Source organism: Cherax quadricarinatus, chromosome 19 (genome assembly GCF_038502225.1).
Source record: "Cherax quadricarinatus isolate ZL_2023a chromosome 19, ASM3850222v1, whole genome shotgun sequence".
Taxonomy (NCBI): domain Eukaryota; kingdom Metazoa; phylum Arthropoda; class Malacostraca; order Decapoda; family Parastacidae; genus Cherax; species Cherax quadricarinatus.
In genome coordinates this window covers 47678758-47697382 of record NC_091310.1, presented here as the reverse complement: position 1 = coordinate 47697382, position 18625 = coordinate 47678758, and the positions used below count along the sequence as shown (strand labels likewise).

Below are 18625 nucleotides of genomic sequence, written 5' to 3'. Positions count from 1 at the left end.
CATTATTAATGTTTAAGTTTCTGGTCCATGGTTATAACTTTCTGTTGGTTTATAATCTTGATTTCAGTTCTTGGTAACCTCAGGTATGCATAAACACATATAAATGATCTAAAATATATATTAAAAACGTATAAATATAAATTATATTAAAGGTACGTATAAACATTCTTTGAACAGGCAGAAAGACGAGTATCGCTGAGAAAATGTAGTTAATAAATTTGTATTCCTTAATACTTGAGCTGTCATCTATCTGGAGAGAGCTCAGTATTGACTGGGCTGAGTGCTCGACATGTGTTTCCGGAGTATTCCGTTTGTATAGTCTCGTATCTGGTTCCTGAGTTGCTCGAGACCTGTATGCTTGTGTTGCAGCACCTGGTTCCTCTCCTGCAGCTTCTCCAGCTGTTGCTGCAGCTTAGATAACTGTTGGCGGTTTCTTATTCGATACTGCCGCGAAGCCTCGTTGTTGAGGTCTCGGATTCGCTGGTACTTCTCTTCTTCTGTCAGTGTGTTGTATTGTACCCGGGCTCGTCTCTGGCGGGGTTTGGAGCCCTCATCCCCGCTGGTACTGTCGCTCTGGGAATAAGCAGGGCTGGCTACCCCCAACTCTTCTGGTGGTGGGTAGGGGCACTGCATATTTGGCAGCACCAGGGAACAGGTGGGCACCTGTGGTTCGTTGCGAGTCCGCCTGGAACTTTTCCTATCCTTATTTCTCATGCGGGTCTCTTCTTGTGGCTTTAATGGCGTCAGCCCCCCAGGAAAATCGGTCACACCACCTCCACTCAGCATTTCGTTAGGGTCCATGTTATCTAGATCCTGTAAGTAAAATATAATACGGCTGTTTTTTACAAGGTATACGATGTGTTGAAAAAAACATTGATCTCATAAGTTAATTTGGTTCACTCTGCACCTGCTTGTGCAAACTGTCCTGAGGTTAAGTAAAAACTAAGCTTTAAATCATTTTAAAATTTCAGGTACTTATAAAGACAATTTTTTTAAACTGTTATATTGGTCTCATTAAATACGTGAATATTGTGGGCACATAAGTGAAACATTATGGAGCTTTCTTACGATAATTCATCAAAGCCAATTATTAAAACTCATTTCTAATGTGGGTCCCTTCTACAGTAGATATTTTTATAATTCGTAAGTCAGCCCCTTCCATTCCCAAGTTTTCTATCTTTCACTCAGTCCTACTGTGTCGAACACACTCGCTTCAAAACGTTTATATTGGTCTACCTCGTTCTCACCCGTCTCTTAGTTACCCCCTTCAAGAGGGTGTCTTTATGCTGGTGAAGAGAATTCAGCCAAGGAATTAGAGTTATTCAACCCTTCCTTGGATCAAACCTAATAACCATCTATTTCCCAAACACTTTAAAGTCCCTTCTAAAGGAATCTAATAATAATAATAATAATAATAATAATAATAATAATAATAATAATAATAATAATAATAATATCTCTAATTTCAGGTAAGATAAAGCAAGACCTACCAGGGAGTCATCTGACCACAGAGACATGGCGTTCAAATCCTGGTTGATGTTGGCAACTGATAGATCCATTTCTCCTACAGGAAGGTCTTTTTCCGGCAGTATTCCGTTGATCATCTCCTCCAGGTCCGGGGACAAGCCTCCTAGGGTATCATAAGAGGTAGCCTGTTCCATCACCGTCGACCGTGGATCAAGGTACTGTTCCTCCGTCATGGCTGGGGCCAAACTAATGCCGAAATAAGGGTCATTAGCAATAAATGTTTCCTGGGCCACACCTTTAGTTCCACACGCGTCGTAATATGAAGCCAATTCCGAGAACATTGAATGATCATCCATGTTCACACAATGAGTAAATACAATCTTCTAGTATCTATAACAGCTGTGGAAATAGTTGTAAGCTCAAGTGTACTGCTGCACGGTAGAGCGAGGAATGGTTGACCGAGGGCAGGACACAGTATATATATTGCACCTTTGTTGCATCATGTTGTGGCTCTGGGTTAGAAAACGTTTACTGTCGGAAGCAGTGTCGTATAATATTGTGATAATGACAAATTTGATCTTATTTCTGTATAACAAATTATCTTGAGTGTTAATTTAAGTATAAGAAAAGTTTTATGAATTATCGTAAAGGTTAACACTATTACTACACCTGAACGTTTCTTGCTAAAGTACAGTCTCACGCTGACAGACATGGTCTTCACAGAGCTGCCAGACGTATGTACCCAGTACTGCTTCACAGAGCTGCCAGACGTAACACGGAGTTATTACACACGGTGTACCAATTACAAAATGAATCTTTGCTTACCTATATCATCTTGACATTTGTATATAAAGAAATAATCAACAACGAATGAACTTGACGAATTTGCAAGTTGCATAACCTCGACGGCAAGACTGGTGGTGGCAGGAACTGGAAGTGACCCTACGTGCGTGAACAAGATTTGTGACGTGTTATCCTAGACGCTTGCGTATATCTTCACCAAATTTACCGTATATACGTGATAACGTGGATGCATGTGTAAGTGTTGTGTGACTCACGGGCACCGTACACGATCGTTTAGGTCTCGATGGTGACGTTCGGCTATTTTTGGTACTCAATTTTCCTCCATCTCTTTCTCTCCTTAAAATAATAATAATAACAATAATAATTTCTCAATTTATCATTAATTTGTAGTATAGTTTATTTCATCACTGACAAAATTAATCTATATAGAATAATAATAATAATAATAATAATAATAATAATAATAATAATCTTTATTTCTACAAATACATTATGCAGTTTTGACATCAATGACGTAATATATAGAAAGCCTCTGGTTATGTAGACCATTTCGGGCAACTTAGGTTAAACTTGTCCCCCAGAATGCTACCCACACCAATTAGCTAACACACAGGTACCTACTTGCTGCTAGGTGAACAGGGACAGCAGGTGTAAGGGAACGCCCAATGTTTCCACCCGTATCGGGGATCGAACCACGGACACTTAGTTTGTGAGCTGAGTGCGTTACCAACCGAGTCACAATTCTTGCTTTATTCACAAAATTTTTGCTTTAATCACATAATTTTCCTTTATATACACAATTCTTGCTTTATTCACACAACTCGTAGTTTATTCACACAGTTCTTTCTTTATTTAGTATATGACCCTGTCTCTGTCTTTGTAACTGACATCTCCATACCAACCGCACTGTCAGAAATATAGTCTAGCCTTAGTCTACCAGTAACAAGAGAGTAACAGTTAAAGTCACACTGTGTGCGACCGTAGTTCACACAATCTTAAGAGTAACAAGTATAACAAGCAGTTCAGTTTGTTAAGTGGAAGCATGGACACGGGGGTCGTCCCACAGTTACTAAAAACAACAGACATAGCCCCACTCCACAAAGGGGGCAGTAAAGCAACAGCAAAGAACTACAGACCAATAGCACTAACATCCCATATCATAAAAATCTTTGAAAGGGTCCTAAGAAGCAAGATCACCACCCATCTAGAAACCCATCAGTTACACAACCCAGGGCAACATGGGTTTAGAACAGGTCGCTCCTGTCTGTCTCAACTATTGGATCACTACGACAAGGTCCTAAATGCACTAGAAGACAAAAAGAATGCAGATGTAATATATACAGACTTTGCAAAAGCCTTCGACAAGTGTGACCATGGCGTAATAGCGCACAAAATGCGTGCTAAAGGAATAACAGGAAAAGTCGGTCGATGGATCTATAATTTCCTCACTAACAGAACACAGAGAGTAGTCGTTAACAGAGTAAAGTCCGAGGCAGCTACGGTGAAAAGCTCTGTTCCACAAGGCACAGTACTCGCTCCCATCTTGTTCCTCATCCTCATATCCGACATAGACAAGGATGTCAGCCACAGCACCGTGTCTTCCTTTGCAGATGACACCCGAATCTGCATGACAGTGTCTTCCATTGCAGACACTGCAAGGCTCCAGGCGGACATCAACCAAATCTTTCAGTGGGCTGCAGAAAACAATATGAAGTTCAACGATGAGAAATTTCAATACTCAGATATGGTAAACATGAGGAAATTAAATCTTCATCAGAGTACAAAACAAATTCTGGCCACAAAATAGAGCGAAACACCAACGTCAAAGACCTGGGAGTGATCATGTCGGAGGATCTCACCTTCAAGGACCATAACATTGTACAAATCGCATCTGCTAGAAAAATGACAGGATGGATAATGAGAACCTTCAAAACTAGGGAGGCCAAGCCCATGATGACACTCTTCAGGTCACTTGTTCTATCTAGGCTGGAATATTGCTGCACACTAACAGCACCTTTCAAGGCAGGTGAAATTGTCGACCTAGAAAATGTACAGAGAACTTTCACGGCGCGCATAACGGAGATAAAACACCTCAATTACTGGGAGCGCTTGAGGTTCCTAAACCTGTATTCCCTGGAACGCAGGAGGGAGAGATACATGATTATATACACCTGGAAAATCCTAGAAGGACTAGTACCGAACTTGCACACGAAAATCACTCACTACGAAAGCAAAAGACTTGGCAGACGATGCACCATCCCCCAATGAAAAGCAGGGGTGTCACTAGCACGTTAAGAGACCATACAATAAGTGTCAGGGGCCCGAGACTGTTCAACTGCCTCCCAGCACACATAAGGGGGATTACCAACAGACCCCTGGCAGTCTTCAAGCTGGCACTGGACAAGCACCTAAAGTCAGTTCCTGATCAGCCGGGCTGTGGCTCGTACGTTGGTTTGCGTGCAGCCAGCAGCAACAGCCTGGTTGATCAGGCGCTGATCCACCAGGAGGCCTGGTCACAGACCGGGCCGCGGGGGCGTTGACCCCCGGAACTCTCTCCAGGTAAACTCCAGGTAATACATGTCTTTATTGTAGTATCATCAGGCTGGTTTGTGATAACAGCACTTCTCGCTTTCCCTCTGTCAGGGTTGAAGGAAGCCATCATCGTAGTCTGTGTGATAGTATTCTTTGTCCTAAGGTCATGTATGTGTTACAGAACACTGATTTTAGAAAGTAATCGAAGATGGGAAATGTGCATGATTAGTTTCTTGGGAGGACAGGTGGGCTTAGTGATATCAAAAGTTGCTATGTGCCAAGGTAGTGGAAAATGCTGTTAGTTTCCTAACATGATACAGTTCATGTGGCTGTTATTTTTATATATTTTGATTCACTTGTCCCATGAATTACATATTCTAGTAATTTATTAGAGACTAACATTGTTATACTCACCAGGCAGCAGTTTCAGTCCTATCATGACATTGGTTTTACCTATTCTATCAGCAACACTTGGTATACTCAATTCTTTCCTCATATTTAGTATTTTGGTAGTTATAGTACAGCCCAGAATAATTCTCAGGGCTTCAGTTTTGTTTTGATTTTGTCTTTATCATTGGTTGTACTGTGTAGCGGGACTAAAGCTGCGTATACTACTCTTATCACTGATCTTATGTACGCTAAGTACATCATTTTGACAATTTTAACATTTGCACCATACTTGTTATTATACTTTACAACAGTTCTGAGAGCTTTAAGTCCGTCATTACAGTGTTGGTTAATTTTCTTCACAGAAATTAGCGTACATGGCACAGTAATACCTAGATATTTACAAGAGGTCACGTACTAGACCTGCTATTGACCTATAATTTTGCTGATCCACTTTTACAGTTACCATTGTGTCTGTAAACACTGGTCTTTTTTAGAAAAATTATAAGACCAAGATTATCACAGGCTGCCTGCATATGATGGCTCAGTGTGGTTTGCATTTCCCGAAAAGTTTTAGTATATGCAAAAATAACGTCAGCATAACGATCTGTGATATTGCTGGGGGTATCCGATATAGATTTAAGTAGGACATTGATTAATATATTGAACAGTGTAGGACTTAATACACCGCCTTGAGGAGTGTCATGTTGTATTTCTTTAGTTTCACTTTTCTATCCCTAAAACAACTCAGCAGATTTCCTGTTAGTGAGATAACCAAGATTTCATTGTAGAAGTAGACCATTGTATCCATCTTCACTAATTCATGCAAAATAACTTCCCTGTTTGCAACATCGAAAGCATTTTTAGATATCAGGAAGAGTCGTGTATTTGTGCCTAGCGTCCCCATGTACAGTTAAAAATGTTGCGACAGTTTGGTATACATTTGGTGTGTATGTAAATGCATTAATATTAGGAGATATATATTGTTTTACTCTGTTCAATAATCTGTTAAGCATAGTCCTTTCAAATGTTTTACGCAGAGAGCTAGTCATGTTAATTAGGTTTGGGAATTGGTACAATAATACTATTGATTCATGAGGAAGGTAACTGACCCATAGCATAACTCATATTGTACAGTTCTAACAGTAGGTTACCAGGTACACGTCTCAGTAATCTAGTGATGTCATAGGTAATATCGTCCTCCCCAGGGGCAGTGGCTTCGCTCCTGGTGAGGGCAGCATCTAGTTCATATTCGGTGTGTAGGATATCACGCTCATTATGCTGTTTGTTTAACATAAATTGAACGAAATTACATCTATCATTGAACTTTCTAAGTTTTCCCTGATATATAGTGGTAACATATTATAGCTAGAGGCTTGTGCTCATCTCCAAATCAACTCATTTGTGGGTTCGGGTGTGCAATTTTTCTTTACTGTTTTTTTTTATTTTTCAAATTGTTTTATTAATACCCTTTTTTGCTCTAGTCAGGGGAGTGTATTGATTGAGTCCACTAACATAATTTTCCCCAGCCATTTTGGCGAAGCTCATCTATTCTTTTCCTTACCAAAAAGTGGAGTATAAAGATGCCCAAAGTGTTCTTCCACGCGGGAAGGTGTCTATTGACGCAGGTTCTTCTCGGGTTAAGATTCCTGTTGAAGACTGAGACACTTATGCAGCATATGGGAATCTTTATTCAGGAAACGTTTCGCCTCACAGTGGCTTCTTCAGTCCAATACAAAGAGGAAGGCGTAAGGAGAGGAGGAGAATGAGGTAATCAGTCCCTCAACCTGGAGTCGATGTGTTCAGTCCATCAATCTTGTAGAATGTACAGCATAGGGCCGTAGACGTGGCTTATATACTGTAGTGATGTGAGGTGAAGCAGGCGGAGGCGGGGTCATAGTGGTACCATCCACTAGTCGAAGTAGGTCTTCGTCCAAAGGTTGAACAAGTGTTGAAGAATTCTTTGTAACAAGATCCCATGATGCTGCAGTGTCTGACAGTTGTGATGAATGGTTTGAAAAACCGACGGTTTTTCAAACCATTCATCACAAGATTCCTGTTAATGACGTCACGCATTCAGGTATACGTGCTTGTGCTCTTAATAATAAGGAAGATCGTCTCTAATACCATGATCCCAAGTATATTCACTTTTATTTTGTATGATCTTAGTATATACAGCTAGTGTGTAGTGTCTTATTTTGTTGTTTTAGTATATATCTCTAGTGCCTAGGTCGGGGAACCGGAGTAAATTACCCCAAATGGGGTAAAAATGAAAATTTCGGGGGTAATAGAGGCTCAATAAACATAAATAAAATTGCACAAAAATTTATTATTTAATAAGCTAGGCAAATTGTGAAAATAATATTTTTTTTTTAAAAATAATTTTTAATTTCTTCAAGTTTTTCTAAAACCTGAAAAGAAAATATTTTCAATGAAATTCTTTAATAGTTTCCTAATGAGATTTTTGTTAAATTTGTCTGCTATTATTTTTTATTTCATGTATTTTTTTCCATATTTTGTTAATTTTGTTTTACTTTTAAAGTTGCTCTATCGCGTATAATACACACTTTTCGTCTTGTATGACTGTATTCTTCATACAAATGGATTCAATAAACTATTTTGATTTTGAATGCTCCTTGTGTTTTCCGGATTCAAGTCTAGCGGGGAATTTCGCTGTACACAATTTGTTTTGGGATAATACCCCCCCAAAAAAGTTGGCCAACCTCTGCGTCTAGTGTGTGATATATACGTGGCGTGTGTCGTCATAAAAGTATTCCATGAAGTGTTCTATAACTGATACCGTGGAAATAAACAGTCTTAATACTTTCAGAATATTTAATAATAAAACAAACCTTTATGATGAGTATGTTGTTTGAGTCATTGTAAGAGTCAGGTGCGTTCAGTGTTGATGAAGAATCATAGTCACAGCTTAACTTAAGTGCTGTTAACAAGGTGAACAAGTCAGTTTGTGTTATCAAGAGATGGGATATTGACAGCATTTTGGTAAACTTTAACTCTGCAAGGCTAAATGAACACGTGTGTAACTTATAAGACATTTATTGCGGCTATGTTTCACTCAATTTTTAAGAGGAGATATTTTGCCCACCCAGGGCTTTTTATATTCCGGTGAGCGAAATATGTCCTAATAAAAATATTCTAGCTGCAGGAGTCTCATTTAAATATTTATAGTTATTATATAGCACGTCTGGATCCAAAAATTAGGCTTATTTTTATACTTAAATAAATAACCTCGGCATTTATAAATTAATTAGTGTAGAATTTAACCATACAAGATGCGATAAGAATTTGAAGTCAGGGAAACTGTAAATAAATGCTGGCACTAAGGCGTGGCATTAACATTAAATATATCTTATCTAACAAAAATCTTAAAATTATGCTACAACTCTCAAGCATTGTTGGTAAGACTTAATTTAAACTATGCAGCCCGTATTATATTTTTACAGGGGGACATAAATGTGTTAGAAAATAAGAAGGGATGACAGAGTTAATAATCCCTGTTTCAGGAATTATTTCTTATTAATAAAAATAGAGAGCTCTGGAGCTTGACACTCTGGAACAGCATGTACGAGGAATATATAACTGAAGTGTATACAAAGAACAGAGGTGTAAGTAACCGAAATATGAATATTAAACAATGTTTTCGAGTTGTATAAATTTAGAAATGATATAAATTCAGAAATGATAAATTTAAAAATGATATCAATTTAGAAATGATATAAAGAAACGCTGGTTTACACTAAAGTTGTCATTGTGATTTACTACTAAAGTTGTGGATAAAAGAACAAACTGCCAAATAATATTACCGAAGTGAAACTTAAGGTAGCTGCAGAGATGGACGGTAGAGTGAGCAGAGTTGTGTACGTTGAGATTACTGCATACTCTCTTGTTCGTAGATAACTTTCATTTAAGAGAAAATATAAATATTTTACAAACAGTAGTACAAATCTGTACACTAGCTGAGTGTATTATTACATTCATGGGGGAAGCGCCAAACCCGTAGGGGTTATACTGCTCCTGGGAGAATGGAAGACATTCAGGGTCGATTCAAGGGATTGGAGCACAGGTTCAATTCCTTAAATCAAGAGCCCCTAAACAGCATCAGGGAACCTTCCTGGAGGGGGAACTTTGAGGACATATAAATGTATTAGGCATAAAACAGCGGTACATTATACAGTATAGCTTTAACCGAGGATAACCCACTCAAGTCAGTGTGATTATTTCCATTGTTTATTTTCTTTATAATGCACAGAAATATTCGTATGCGTTCACAATTAAATACGCAAGAAAGCAAAACATGTTAATCTGTTCTGAGAAGTACAACTTATTCCTTATTTTAAGATAGGGAAAATATTGGCTGCAGGGCTGAGGTTTCCCAACTGTGCTTTTTCTTTAATAAATGTTTTGAAAATCTTCTTTACTCTATTGAGATTTTCAACTTTGCCTTTGAGCTCTTTATTTTTTTCTTCTAAAAATTTAAGTTCCTCTTGCACATGCTCTCGAAGGTGTTTGACACGCTGACGGTACAAGCGTGAGGCAGCGTTGTTCAGTTCTCGTGCTCTCTTTCTCTTCTCGTCCTTCGTCAAGCTGTTCTCTAGAGTAAGAGTTCCCCGTCGTGGTTTATTGCTGGAAGTAACTGCACCTTCACTGCCTTCAAGAGTACGTCGTCGTTGTCTACAGGACTTGACGTTGTTCTGCCTCCCCTCACTCACCTGCCAGCTGTGTCTACATGACCGAACATCGTTCTGATTGCTTTTAACAGTTCGCCGACGTTGTCTACGTGATCTAGCGCAGTCCTTTCTGCCTTCGGGAGGTCCTCGTTGCTGTCTACAGAACCTGACGCTGTCCTGACTAAAGTTAGATGAGTGTATACTACTGGGAAGGACATGGCCTTCTACAGGAGGTTCCTCCAGGAAGGTAACGATGTTAGGCTGAAGCTGCGTAGTACCCTCCTCACTCAGGTAGCTGCTGATGATGGTGTCCAAGTCCTGCATAGTACACAACGGTAATAATGATAGTTATAGTGATAATATAAAAATATAAAAATGTTACAGTAGAGTCAATACCCCTATAGGGTCCATAGAGAAGAGTTAACAGATATCATTCCTTAAGAAACATAAGGAGGCTGGGAGAGAGGGAAATAGAAAGGGCGACAAAGAAAAGAAATAGGCAGAAAGAGAAAGCGGCTAAAGGAATGTAAGGGATAAGAAATTTAAACATAAGCTAGTTTAATCTAGCTTAAGCCATCCTAAGCTAGCTTAACCTATCCTAACTACCTAAGCTACGCTATCCTAGCGTATTCCCTGGAAGATTCTATACTTAATCGAACCTACGTAAGTCTATAGAATTATTTTTCATATGAAATACTTTCTCGAGTACTATGACTATTAGAAAACTATTCTAAGACCAAAAACAAAAGTTCCTACTGGAAAAAGTATATTTAAAAAATACTGCATGCTCCTGAAAAAAAAAATATAGTCTTAAGAGCAGCCTAATTTTAGTATGAAAAATATGAGCGAAGTTTTAAGACAGAATTGAATGTACCTTTTAATTATAACTTATACATAATTTAATTAAACCTTGTGAATATTCTCTTAACTAATAAAATAATAAATCCTTAAAAAAAAACCATGTCCTTAAGTAATAAAACATGTGCCTTAAGTAGTAAAACATGTCCTTAAATAGTAAAACATGTCCTTAAGTAATAAAACATGTCCTTAAGTAGTAAAATATGTCCTTAAGTAGTAAAATATGTCCTTAAGTAGTAAAACATGTCCTTAAGTAGTAAAACATGTCCTTAAGTAGTAAAACATGTCCTTAAGTAGTAAAACATGTCCTTAAGTAGTAAAACATGTCCTTAAGTAGTAAAACATGTCCTTAAGTAGTAAAACATGTCCTTAAGTAGTAAAACGTGCCTTAAGTAATAAAACATGTGCCTTAAGAAGTAAAACATGTCCTTAAATAGTAAAACATGTCCTTAAGTAGTAAAATATGTCCTTAAGTAGTAAAACATGTCCTTAAGTAATAAAACATGTCCTTAAGTAGTAAAACGTGCCTTAAGTAATAAAACATGTGCCTTAAGTAGTAAAACGTGCCTAAAGTAATAAAACAAGTCCTTAAGTAATAAAACATGTTCTTAAGTAATAAAACATGTCCTTAGTAGTAAAACATGTCCTTAAGTAATAAAACAAGTCCTTAAGTAATAAAACAAGTCCTTAAGTAATAAAACATGTGCCTTAAGTAATAAAACAAGTCCTTAATAAAACATGTGCCTAAAGTAATAAAACATGTCCTTAAGTTGTAAAACATGTCCTTAAGTAATAAAACATATCCTTAAGTTGTAAAACATGTCCTTAAGTTGTAAAACATGTCCTTAAGTTGTAAAACATGTCCTTAAGTTGTAAAACATGTCCTTAAGTTGTAAAACATGTCCTTAAGTAGTAAAACATGTCCTTAAGTTGTAAAACATGTCCTTAAGTTGTAAAACATGTCCTTAAGTAGTAAAACATGTCCTTAAGTTGTAAAACATGTCCTTAAGTAATAAAACATGTCCTTAAGTAATAAAACATGTCCTTAAGTAATAAAACAAGTCCTTAAGTAATAAAACATGTGCCTTAAGTAATAAAACAAGTCCTTAAGTAATAAAACATGTGCCTTAAGTAATAAAACATGTGCCTTAAGTAATAAAACATGTGATTTAAGTAATAAAACATGTGCCTTAAGTAATAAAAAATGTGCCTTAAGTAATAAAACATGTCCTTAAGTAATAAAACATGTGACTTAAGTAATAAAACATGTGCCTTAAGTAATAAAACATATGCCATAAGTAATAAAACATGTCCTTAAGTAATAAAACATGTGCCTTAAGTAATAAAACATATGCCTTAAGTAATAAAACATGTGCCTTAAGTAATAAAACATGTGCCTTAAGTAATAAAACATATACCTTAAGTAATAAAACATGTGCCTTAAGTAATAAAACATGTACCTTAAGTAATAAAACATGTGCCTTAAGTAATAAAACATGTGCCTTAAGTAATAAAACATGTGCCTTAAGTAATAAAACATGTGCCTTAAGTAATAAAACATGTGCCTTAAGTAATAAAACATGTGCCTTAAGTAATAAAACATGTGCCTTAAGTAATAAAACATGTGCCTTAAGTAATAAAACATGTACCTTAAGTAATAAAACATGTGCCTTAAGTAATAAAACATGTGCCTTAAGTAATAAAACATGTGCCTTAAGTAATAAAACATGTGCCTTAAGTAATAAAACATGTGCCTTAAGTAATAAAACATATGCCTTAAGTAATAAAACATGTACCTTAAGTAATAAAACATGTGCCTTAAGTAATAAAACATGTACCTTAAGTAATGAAACATGTGCCTTAAGTAATAAAACATGTGCCTTAAGCAATAAAACATGTGCCTTAAGTAATAAAACATGTGCCTTAAGTAATAAAACATGTGCCTTAAGTAATAAAACATGTGCCTTAAGTAATAAAACATGTACCTTAAGTAATAAAACATGTGCCTTAAGCAATAAAACATGTGCCTTAAGTAATAAAACATGTGCCTTAAGTAATAAAACATGTGCCTTAAGTAATAAAACATGTGCCTTAAGTAATAAAACATGTACCTTAAGTAATAAAACATGTGCCTTAAGCAATAAAACATGTGCCTTAAGTAATAAAACATGTGCCTTAAGTAATAAAACATGTGCCTTAAGTAATAAAACATGTGCCTTAAGTAATAAAACATGTGCCTTAAGTAATAAAACATGTGCCTTAAGTAATAAAACATGTGCCTTAAGTAATAAAACATGTGCCTTAAGTAATAAAACATGTACCTTAAGTAATAAAACATGTGCCTTAAGTAATAAAACATGTGCCTTAAGTAATAAAACATGTGCCTTAAGTAATAAAACATGTACCTTAAGTAATAAAACATGCATCGTAAACATCCTTTTCACCAACATTGGTAAAATAAAGTTAATAAGAGTTATAACATTTATTAAAGCATATTAATATGTGTAGTTTTTAATACCAGGTATGAAGAGAGTATTTAATAGCGGGTATTAACCCAAGGTATTTATTAAGAGGTGTTAATGTAGTCTCTACTAATAGGTATTAATATAGTCTCTGCTCACAGGTATTAGTCTCTGCTAACAGGTATTAATAAGCATTAAGACAATATAAAATAACAAGTATTAAGAGTATATTCTAATAATAGACATTAAGACAGTGTATAACAATAGACATTAAGACAGTGTATAACAATAGACATTAAGACAGTGTGTAATAGCCAGTATTAAGCTGCATAATAATGTGTATTAAGAGAGTGTATGATAAGACGTATTAAGACAGTGTATAAAAATGTGTATCAAGATAGTAAATATTAAGAGGTATTAAGACAGTGTATAATAAGAGGTATTAAGACAGTGTATAATAAAACCTATTAAGACAGTGTATAATAAAAGGTATTAAGATAGTGTATAATAAAGAGGTATTAAGACAGTATAATAAGCGGTATTAAGGGGTAAAAATGCATGAGAGTGCCGCTTCCTAGCTATAAGAAGCAAGGTGAAGTGCAGGTGTGGAGGCTGTCTACTAGTAGCCGACTCACACAAGGAAAAACTTACTCTCGATATTTGACCTACAACATTTGCGTAGGTAAACCTATACGATTTGTGTAGCTCTGCAACACTGTGGCACAGTGATTATAATCATACTGAAATACGGAAGGAAACACTGACTAGGGAAGTGAAAAGTACTGAACTTAAGTTAAATTGTTTATACAGGATCCAAGAGAGACAGGAGAAGCTAAAAGCAATTAATAAAATAGAAATTAATTTTTTTCATATGCCAAAAACAAAGACAAAAAGCACATCTTACTAGTATCGGGCTCCAGACAAGATGGGATGTATACAGATGACAACAAAGAAATGAGTGAGATCCTGAAGTCTCAGTATGACTCTTGTGTTTAGCGAGCCATTAATTAGTCTAAAGATCGACAGTCTAAATGAATTGTTCATGAATGAGCCTCAAAACCCTGTCAATGTATGCAAAATTTCTGACATAACCCTAACTCCACTAGACTTTGAAAAAGCCATTGACAACATGCCCATGCACTCAGCCCCAAGCCCAGACTCGTGGAATTCAGTCTTCATAAAGAACTGCAAGAAACCTCTTTCGCGTGCCTGAAGTATGCTATGGAGAGGGAGCCTGAGGTGTCATCCCACAGTTGCTAAAACAATGGATATACTAGCCCCACTCCATAAAGGTGGTAGAAAAGCAATAGCAAAGAATTATAGACCAACAGTTCTAACGTCCCACATCATAAAAATCTTCGAAAGAGTTCCAAGAAGCAAGATCGCCGACCACTTGAATACCCAACAATTGCTTAATCCAGGGCAACATCGATAAAGAGTAGGTCGCTCCTGCCTCTCACAACTACTGAACCATTATGATATGGTCTTGGACGCACTGGAGGACAAACAGAATGCAGATGTAGTATACACAGACCCTTCGACAAGTATTATTATGGTGTAATAGCTCACAAAATGTGTGCTAAAGGACTAACTTGAAAAGTGGGCAGATGGATCTTCAATTTTCTAACCAATCGAGCACAAAGAGTAATGGTAAACAATGAAGTCGGAGATGGCACAGTGAAAAGCTTTGTTCAACAAAACACAGTACTGGCCTCCATCCTGTTCCTCATCATATCATCCATGACAAAGATGCAAACCATAGCACCGCGTCTCTTTTCTATTTTTTTTTTTTTTTTTTGCAGATGATACTAGAATCTGCATGTGATCCACTGAGGACACCACGGGAAATCTCCAAGCGGATATAAACCAAGTTTTCCAATGGGCAACGGAAAACAATATGATGTTCAGTGAGGACAAATTTCAACTACTCCGTTATGGAAAACTGGAGGAAATAATAGCCAGAAAGGATGATCCTACAAACTCTAACCATACAATATAGTGAAAAAGTAGTGTGAAGGACCTTGGATTATTAATGTCAGGATCTCGCCTTCAAGGATCACAACAGTGTCACCATCACATCTTCGAGGAAAATGATAGGATGGATAATGAGAACATTCAAAACAAGGGATGCCATGCCAATGTTGATCCTTTTTAAAACCATTTGTTCTCTCTAGGGTTGAATATTGCTGTACACTGGCAGCTCCATTCAAGGCAGGTGAAATTCCAGATCTAGAAAATGTAAAGAGAACCTTTACTGTGCATATAAGTTCAGTCAAGCACCTTAATTACTGGGAACTTTCGGAGTCACTTGACCTGTACTCCCTGAAGCACAGGCGAGAGAGATACATCATAATATAGACCTGAAAAAAAATCCTAGAGACTGGTCCTAAATCTGTACACAGAAACCACTCCCTACGTAAACAAAGGACTAGGCAGACGGTACAACATACCCCCAATGAAAAGCAGGGGCGCCATGAGTACCTGGAGAGAGTTCCGGGGGTCAACGCCCCCGCGGCCCGGTCTGTGACCAGGCCTCCTGGTGGATCAGAGCCTGATCAACCAGGCTGTTACTGCTGGCTGCACGCAAACCAACGTACGAGCCACGACTGTTCAACGGCCTCCCACTATGCATAAGGGGAATTACTAATAGACCCCTGCCCGCCTTCAAGAGGGAGCTGGATAGATACCTAAAAGCAGTACCCGATCAGCTGGGCTGTGGTTCGTACGTTGGACTACATACGTTGGACTCGTGGATCAGGCCCTGATCCATGAGGGTTGCCCGGTCAAGGACTGGGCCTCGGGGGAATTGACTCCCAGAACGCCCTCCAGGTAGGTAGGTATGCAGTAGAGACAGTATTGCTTAATAGCATATAGTGGAGGCTCGATTCTACGTTCGTTAACACGAGATAAATTTGACTAAACAAACCTCTAATGATGGGAGGTCAATCTCTATCCACTGGTGTTGCTCTAGCAGCTGTGAGGCAAGCTGCTTCTCCAAGGGCGCGATGACGGCTCCCTCTACTGCTTCCGCTTGGCGCTGTTCCTCCAGTAACTTGCTGCTGCTGTTTTTTTCGCCAAGCATAGTGGCCTCTTTGGCAGGCACGATGGTATCTCCGCCAGGTATAATTGTTTCTTCGCCAGATATGGCGGTTTCTTCGCCAGGTATTGTGGTTTCCTTGCCAGGCACGGCGGCCTCTTCGCCAGGCACGGGGGCTTCTTCGCCAGGCACGGTAGTATCTTCGCCATGCAAGGTGGTATCTTCACCAGGCAAGGTGGTTGCTTCGCCAAGTACGAGGGAGTCTATTGTGGTAAGATTGGATTCCAATGTTTCACAATCTGTGCGTGATGGATATGCAAATAGTTCGTCTGTGTTTAAACTATGTGTAAATGGGTTACCCTTGGATAATATATCCATAGATAGGATATCCGTAGAGAAGCTAATCATGGTCGTACTGTTCATAGGTCTGCTATCCATGAATATACTATTCAAAAACATGCTATCCGTGGACAGGCTATTCGTAGGGATGCTGTCCATGGATATATTATATGGTGAGTAATCCGTTGATAGGTTAGTCACATGCGTGTTGTCCTTGGACAGGTTCATGAGCTTACTATCCATAGAGAAGCTATTTATATATGTATACTGGATCCTAGGTTATAATGGTACTGTGAGTGAAGTGGTCATTCAATAATACGGTATCCATGATGAGGCTTGTCGATGCTAATTCACTTAAACCTGAAATATCATATGCAAAGATAGAAGAGCCGCTGTCCGTGAAGATCACTCCATCCACAAGTTGCATGTTCGTACGTTGTGCATCTTCCCTAGGATGTACACGTAGCGGAGGATTGAACACTGCTACTGTTGTATACACGTGTTAACACTTTGCAATTTTGTAAGGTGGCTACCCATAGATCAACGTTTCCTGGGTTTATCGTACAATATTTCACTGCGCTGCTCAACACAGAGGGTCTGAGGACGAGCACTCCACTGAAGGTTTAGTTAGGTTATATACAGGATTGGAACAATCAGGCGGGAAGATATCCAAGCTCAAACGTTCGCTGCTTCAATTGTTGCCACCTACTTACGATATTTTTATACATATTTAGTGTATTGTGTCTAGGATATAAACAGCGAGAGGAGTTGTATCTTTCATCTTAGTCTGTATTCAACGATAGAATGTTTTATTTATTATAAGAGTTAAATTATGTTCTTGCTTGTTAGCGATGTTGTAGGCTATAATTAATAATCGGCCAGTCGATTCTATCTTAAATTATTGTTCATGACTCTGCTGAATTTGTTGCAGTTTCACTTAGAATCATCTTAGTTTCTTAATGTACTGTATGCATTATTATTTTATGCTAATGGATCATAAAAACTTTCATATATATTTACTGCAAACTCTGGCAACTATTTTGTGATGGTATTACGTGCTAGTTACGCCAGTCCGTTCAAGTGAGTACTTGATGCTCCTGAAGCTCTTCAGGGAACTGCCGTTATCCTCCCCTTCCTTGGATCGAACCTTAATGCCTCCCACTTTCCAGAGGTTATATGCCCACCTACGGGTTTTGCCCTCCCTTGTAATAAAAAAAAAACTGGCCAGTCTATTTCAAATAAAGTTTCCGACTGTATTCAGATTATTATTATAATCAAGGGGGAAGCGCTAAACCCGGAGGATTATACAGCGCCTGGGGGGGGGGATATGTGGAAGGCATTCAGGCTTAATTCGGGGAACTGGAGCACAGATCCAATTCCCTAAATCAAGAGCCCCTCACCAACATCAAGGAACCTTCCTTGAGGGGACTGTATTCAGACATTGGCCGAGGATTCCTGTCTTCCCCATGTCTAGCTTCATTAATAAGCTAGGCTAGAATTTTATTCTTAAACTGATGTCATTGCTTTGCCAGGATAGATATCAGACTTACATCTGTATAATAATAGTAATAATATTCACGTGATGCGCTAAACCCCTGTGAATTATTACACACAAGAAGGGTGAAGGCTTACTCCGCCGTTTGCTAATCATTCGACAGACACTACTATCACGGTCATATACTAGTAATGTTTTTATTTGTTTTAAATCCACTGCAATCCATTTCCTTAAATGTTTCCCCAATTCCTAATATTTCTTTGTTTTCTTTACACAACTCGAGTTTTTTTGTGTGTGTGTGTGTATAAACTACCCGCTATTTGATATGTAGTCTGCATATATCAACCCTTGTAACTTGTGTTACTGTTTCCTGCATATCTTAACCACTTATTCAGTTTTTTGCCTTTTTTAATATCACTTCCTCTTGTATAACAAGTTTATAAAAAGTTATCTTTAATTTTATACCCAGTTATTCATATTTTTCTTTACACAACTGCCTATTTGTAACTAGTTTAGATACTGTTCCTTGTTTACTGTGTACAGATATCCACTTTGC

General features: G+C 37.8%; 2 protein-coding genes across 2 annotated transcripts; both read right to left on the bottom strand.

Annotated features, from left to right (window-relative positions):
- Positions 1-102: 102 nt before the first annotated feature.
- LOC128688144 (uncharacterized) lies at positions 103-1823 on the bottom strand. Its single transcript, XM_053775852.2, has 2 exons — positions 1491-1823; positions 103-813 (listed from the first exon to the last, which is right to left on the bottom strand). The coding sequence occupies exons 1-2, from the start codon at positions 1821-1823 to the stop codon at positions 262-264; spliced, it is 885 nt and encodes a 294-aa protein (XP_053631827.2). The 3' UTR covers positions 103-261.
- A 6217-nt stretch (positions 1824-8040) lies between these two features.
- LOC128688193 (uncharacterized) lies at positions 8041-17223 on the bottom strand. The gene is made up of 2 exons (XM_053775902.2): positions 16125-17223; positions 8041-10196 (listed from the first exon to the last, which is right to left on the bottom strand). Exons 1-2 carry the CDS (start codon positions 16815-16817, stop codon positions 9540-9542), a joined length of 1350 nt encoding a protein of 449 aa, XP_053631877.2. The 5' UTR covers positions 16818-17223; the 3' UTR covers positions 8041-9539.
- Positions 17224-18625: the final 1402 nt, after the last annotated feature.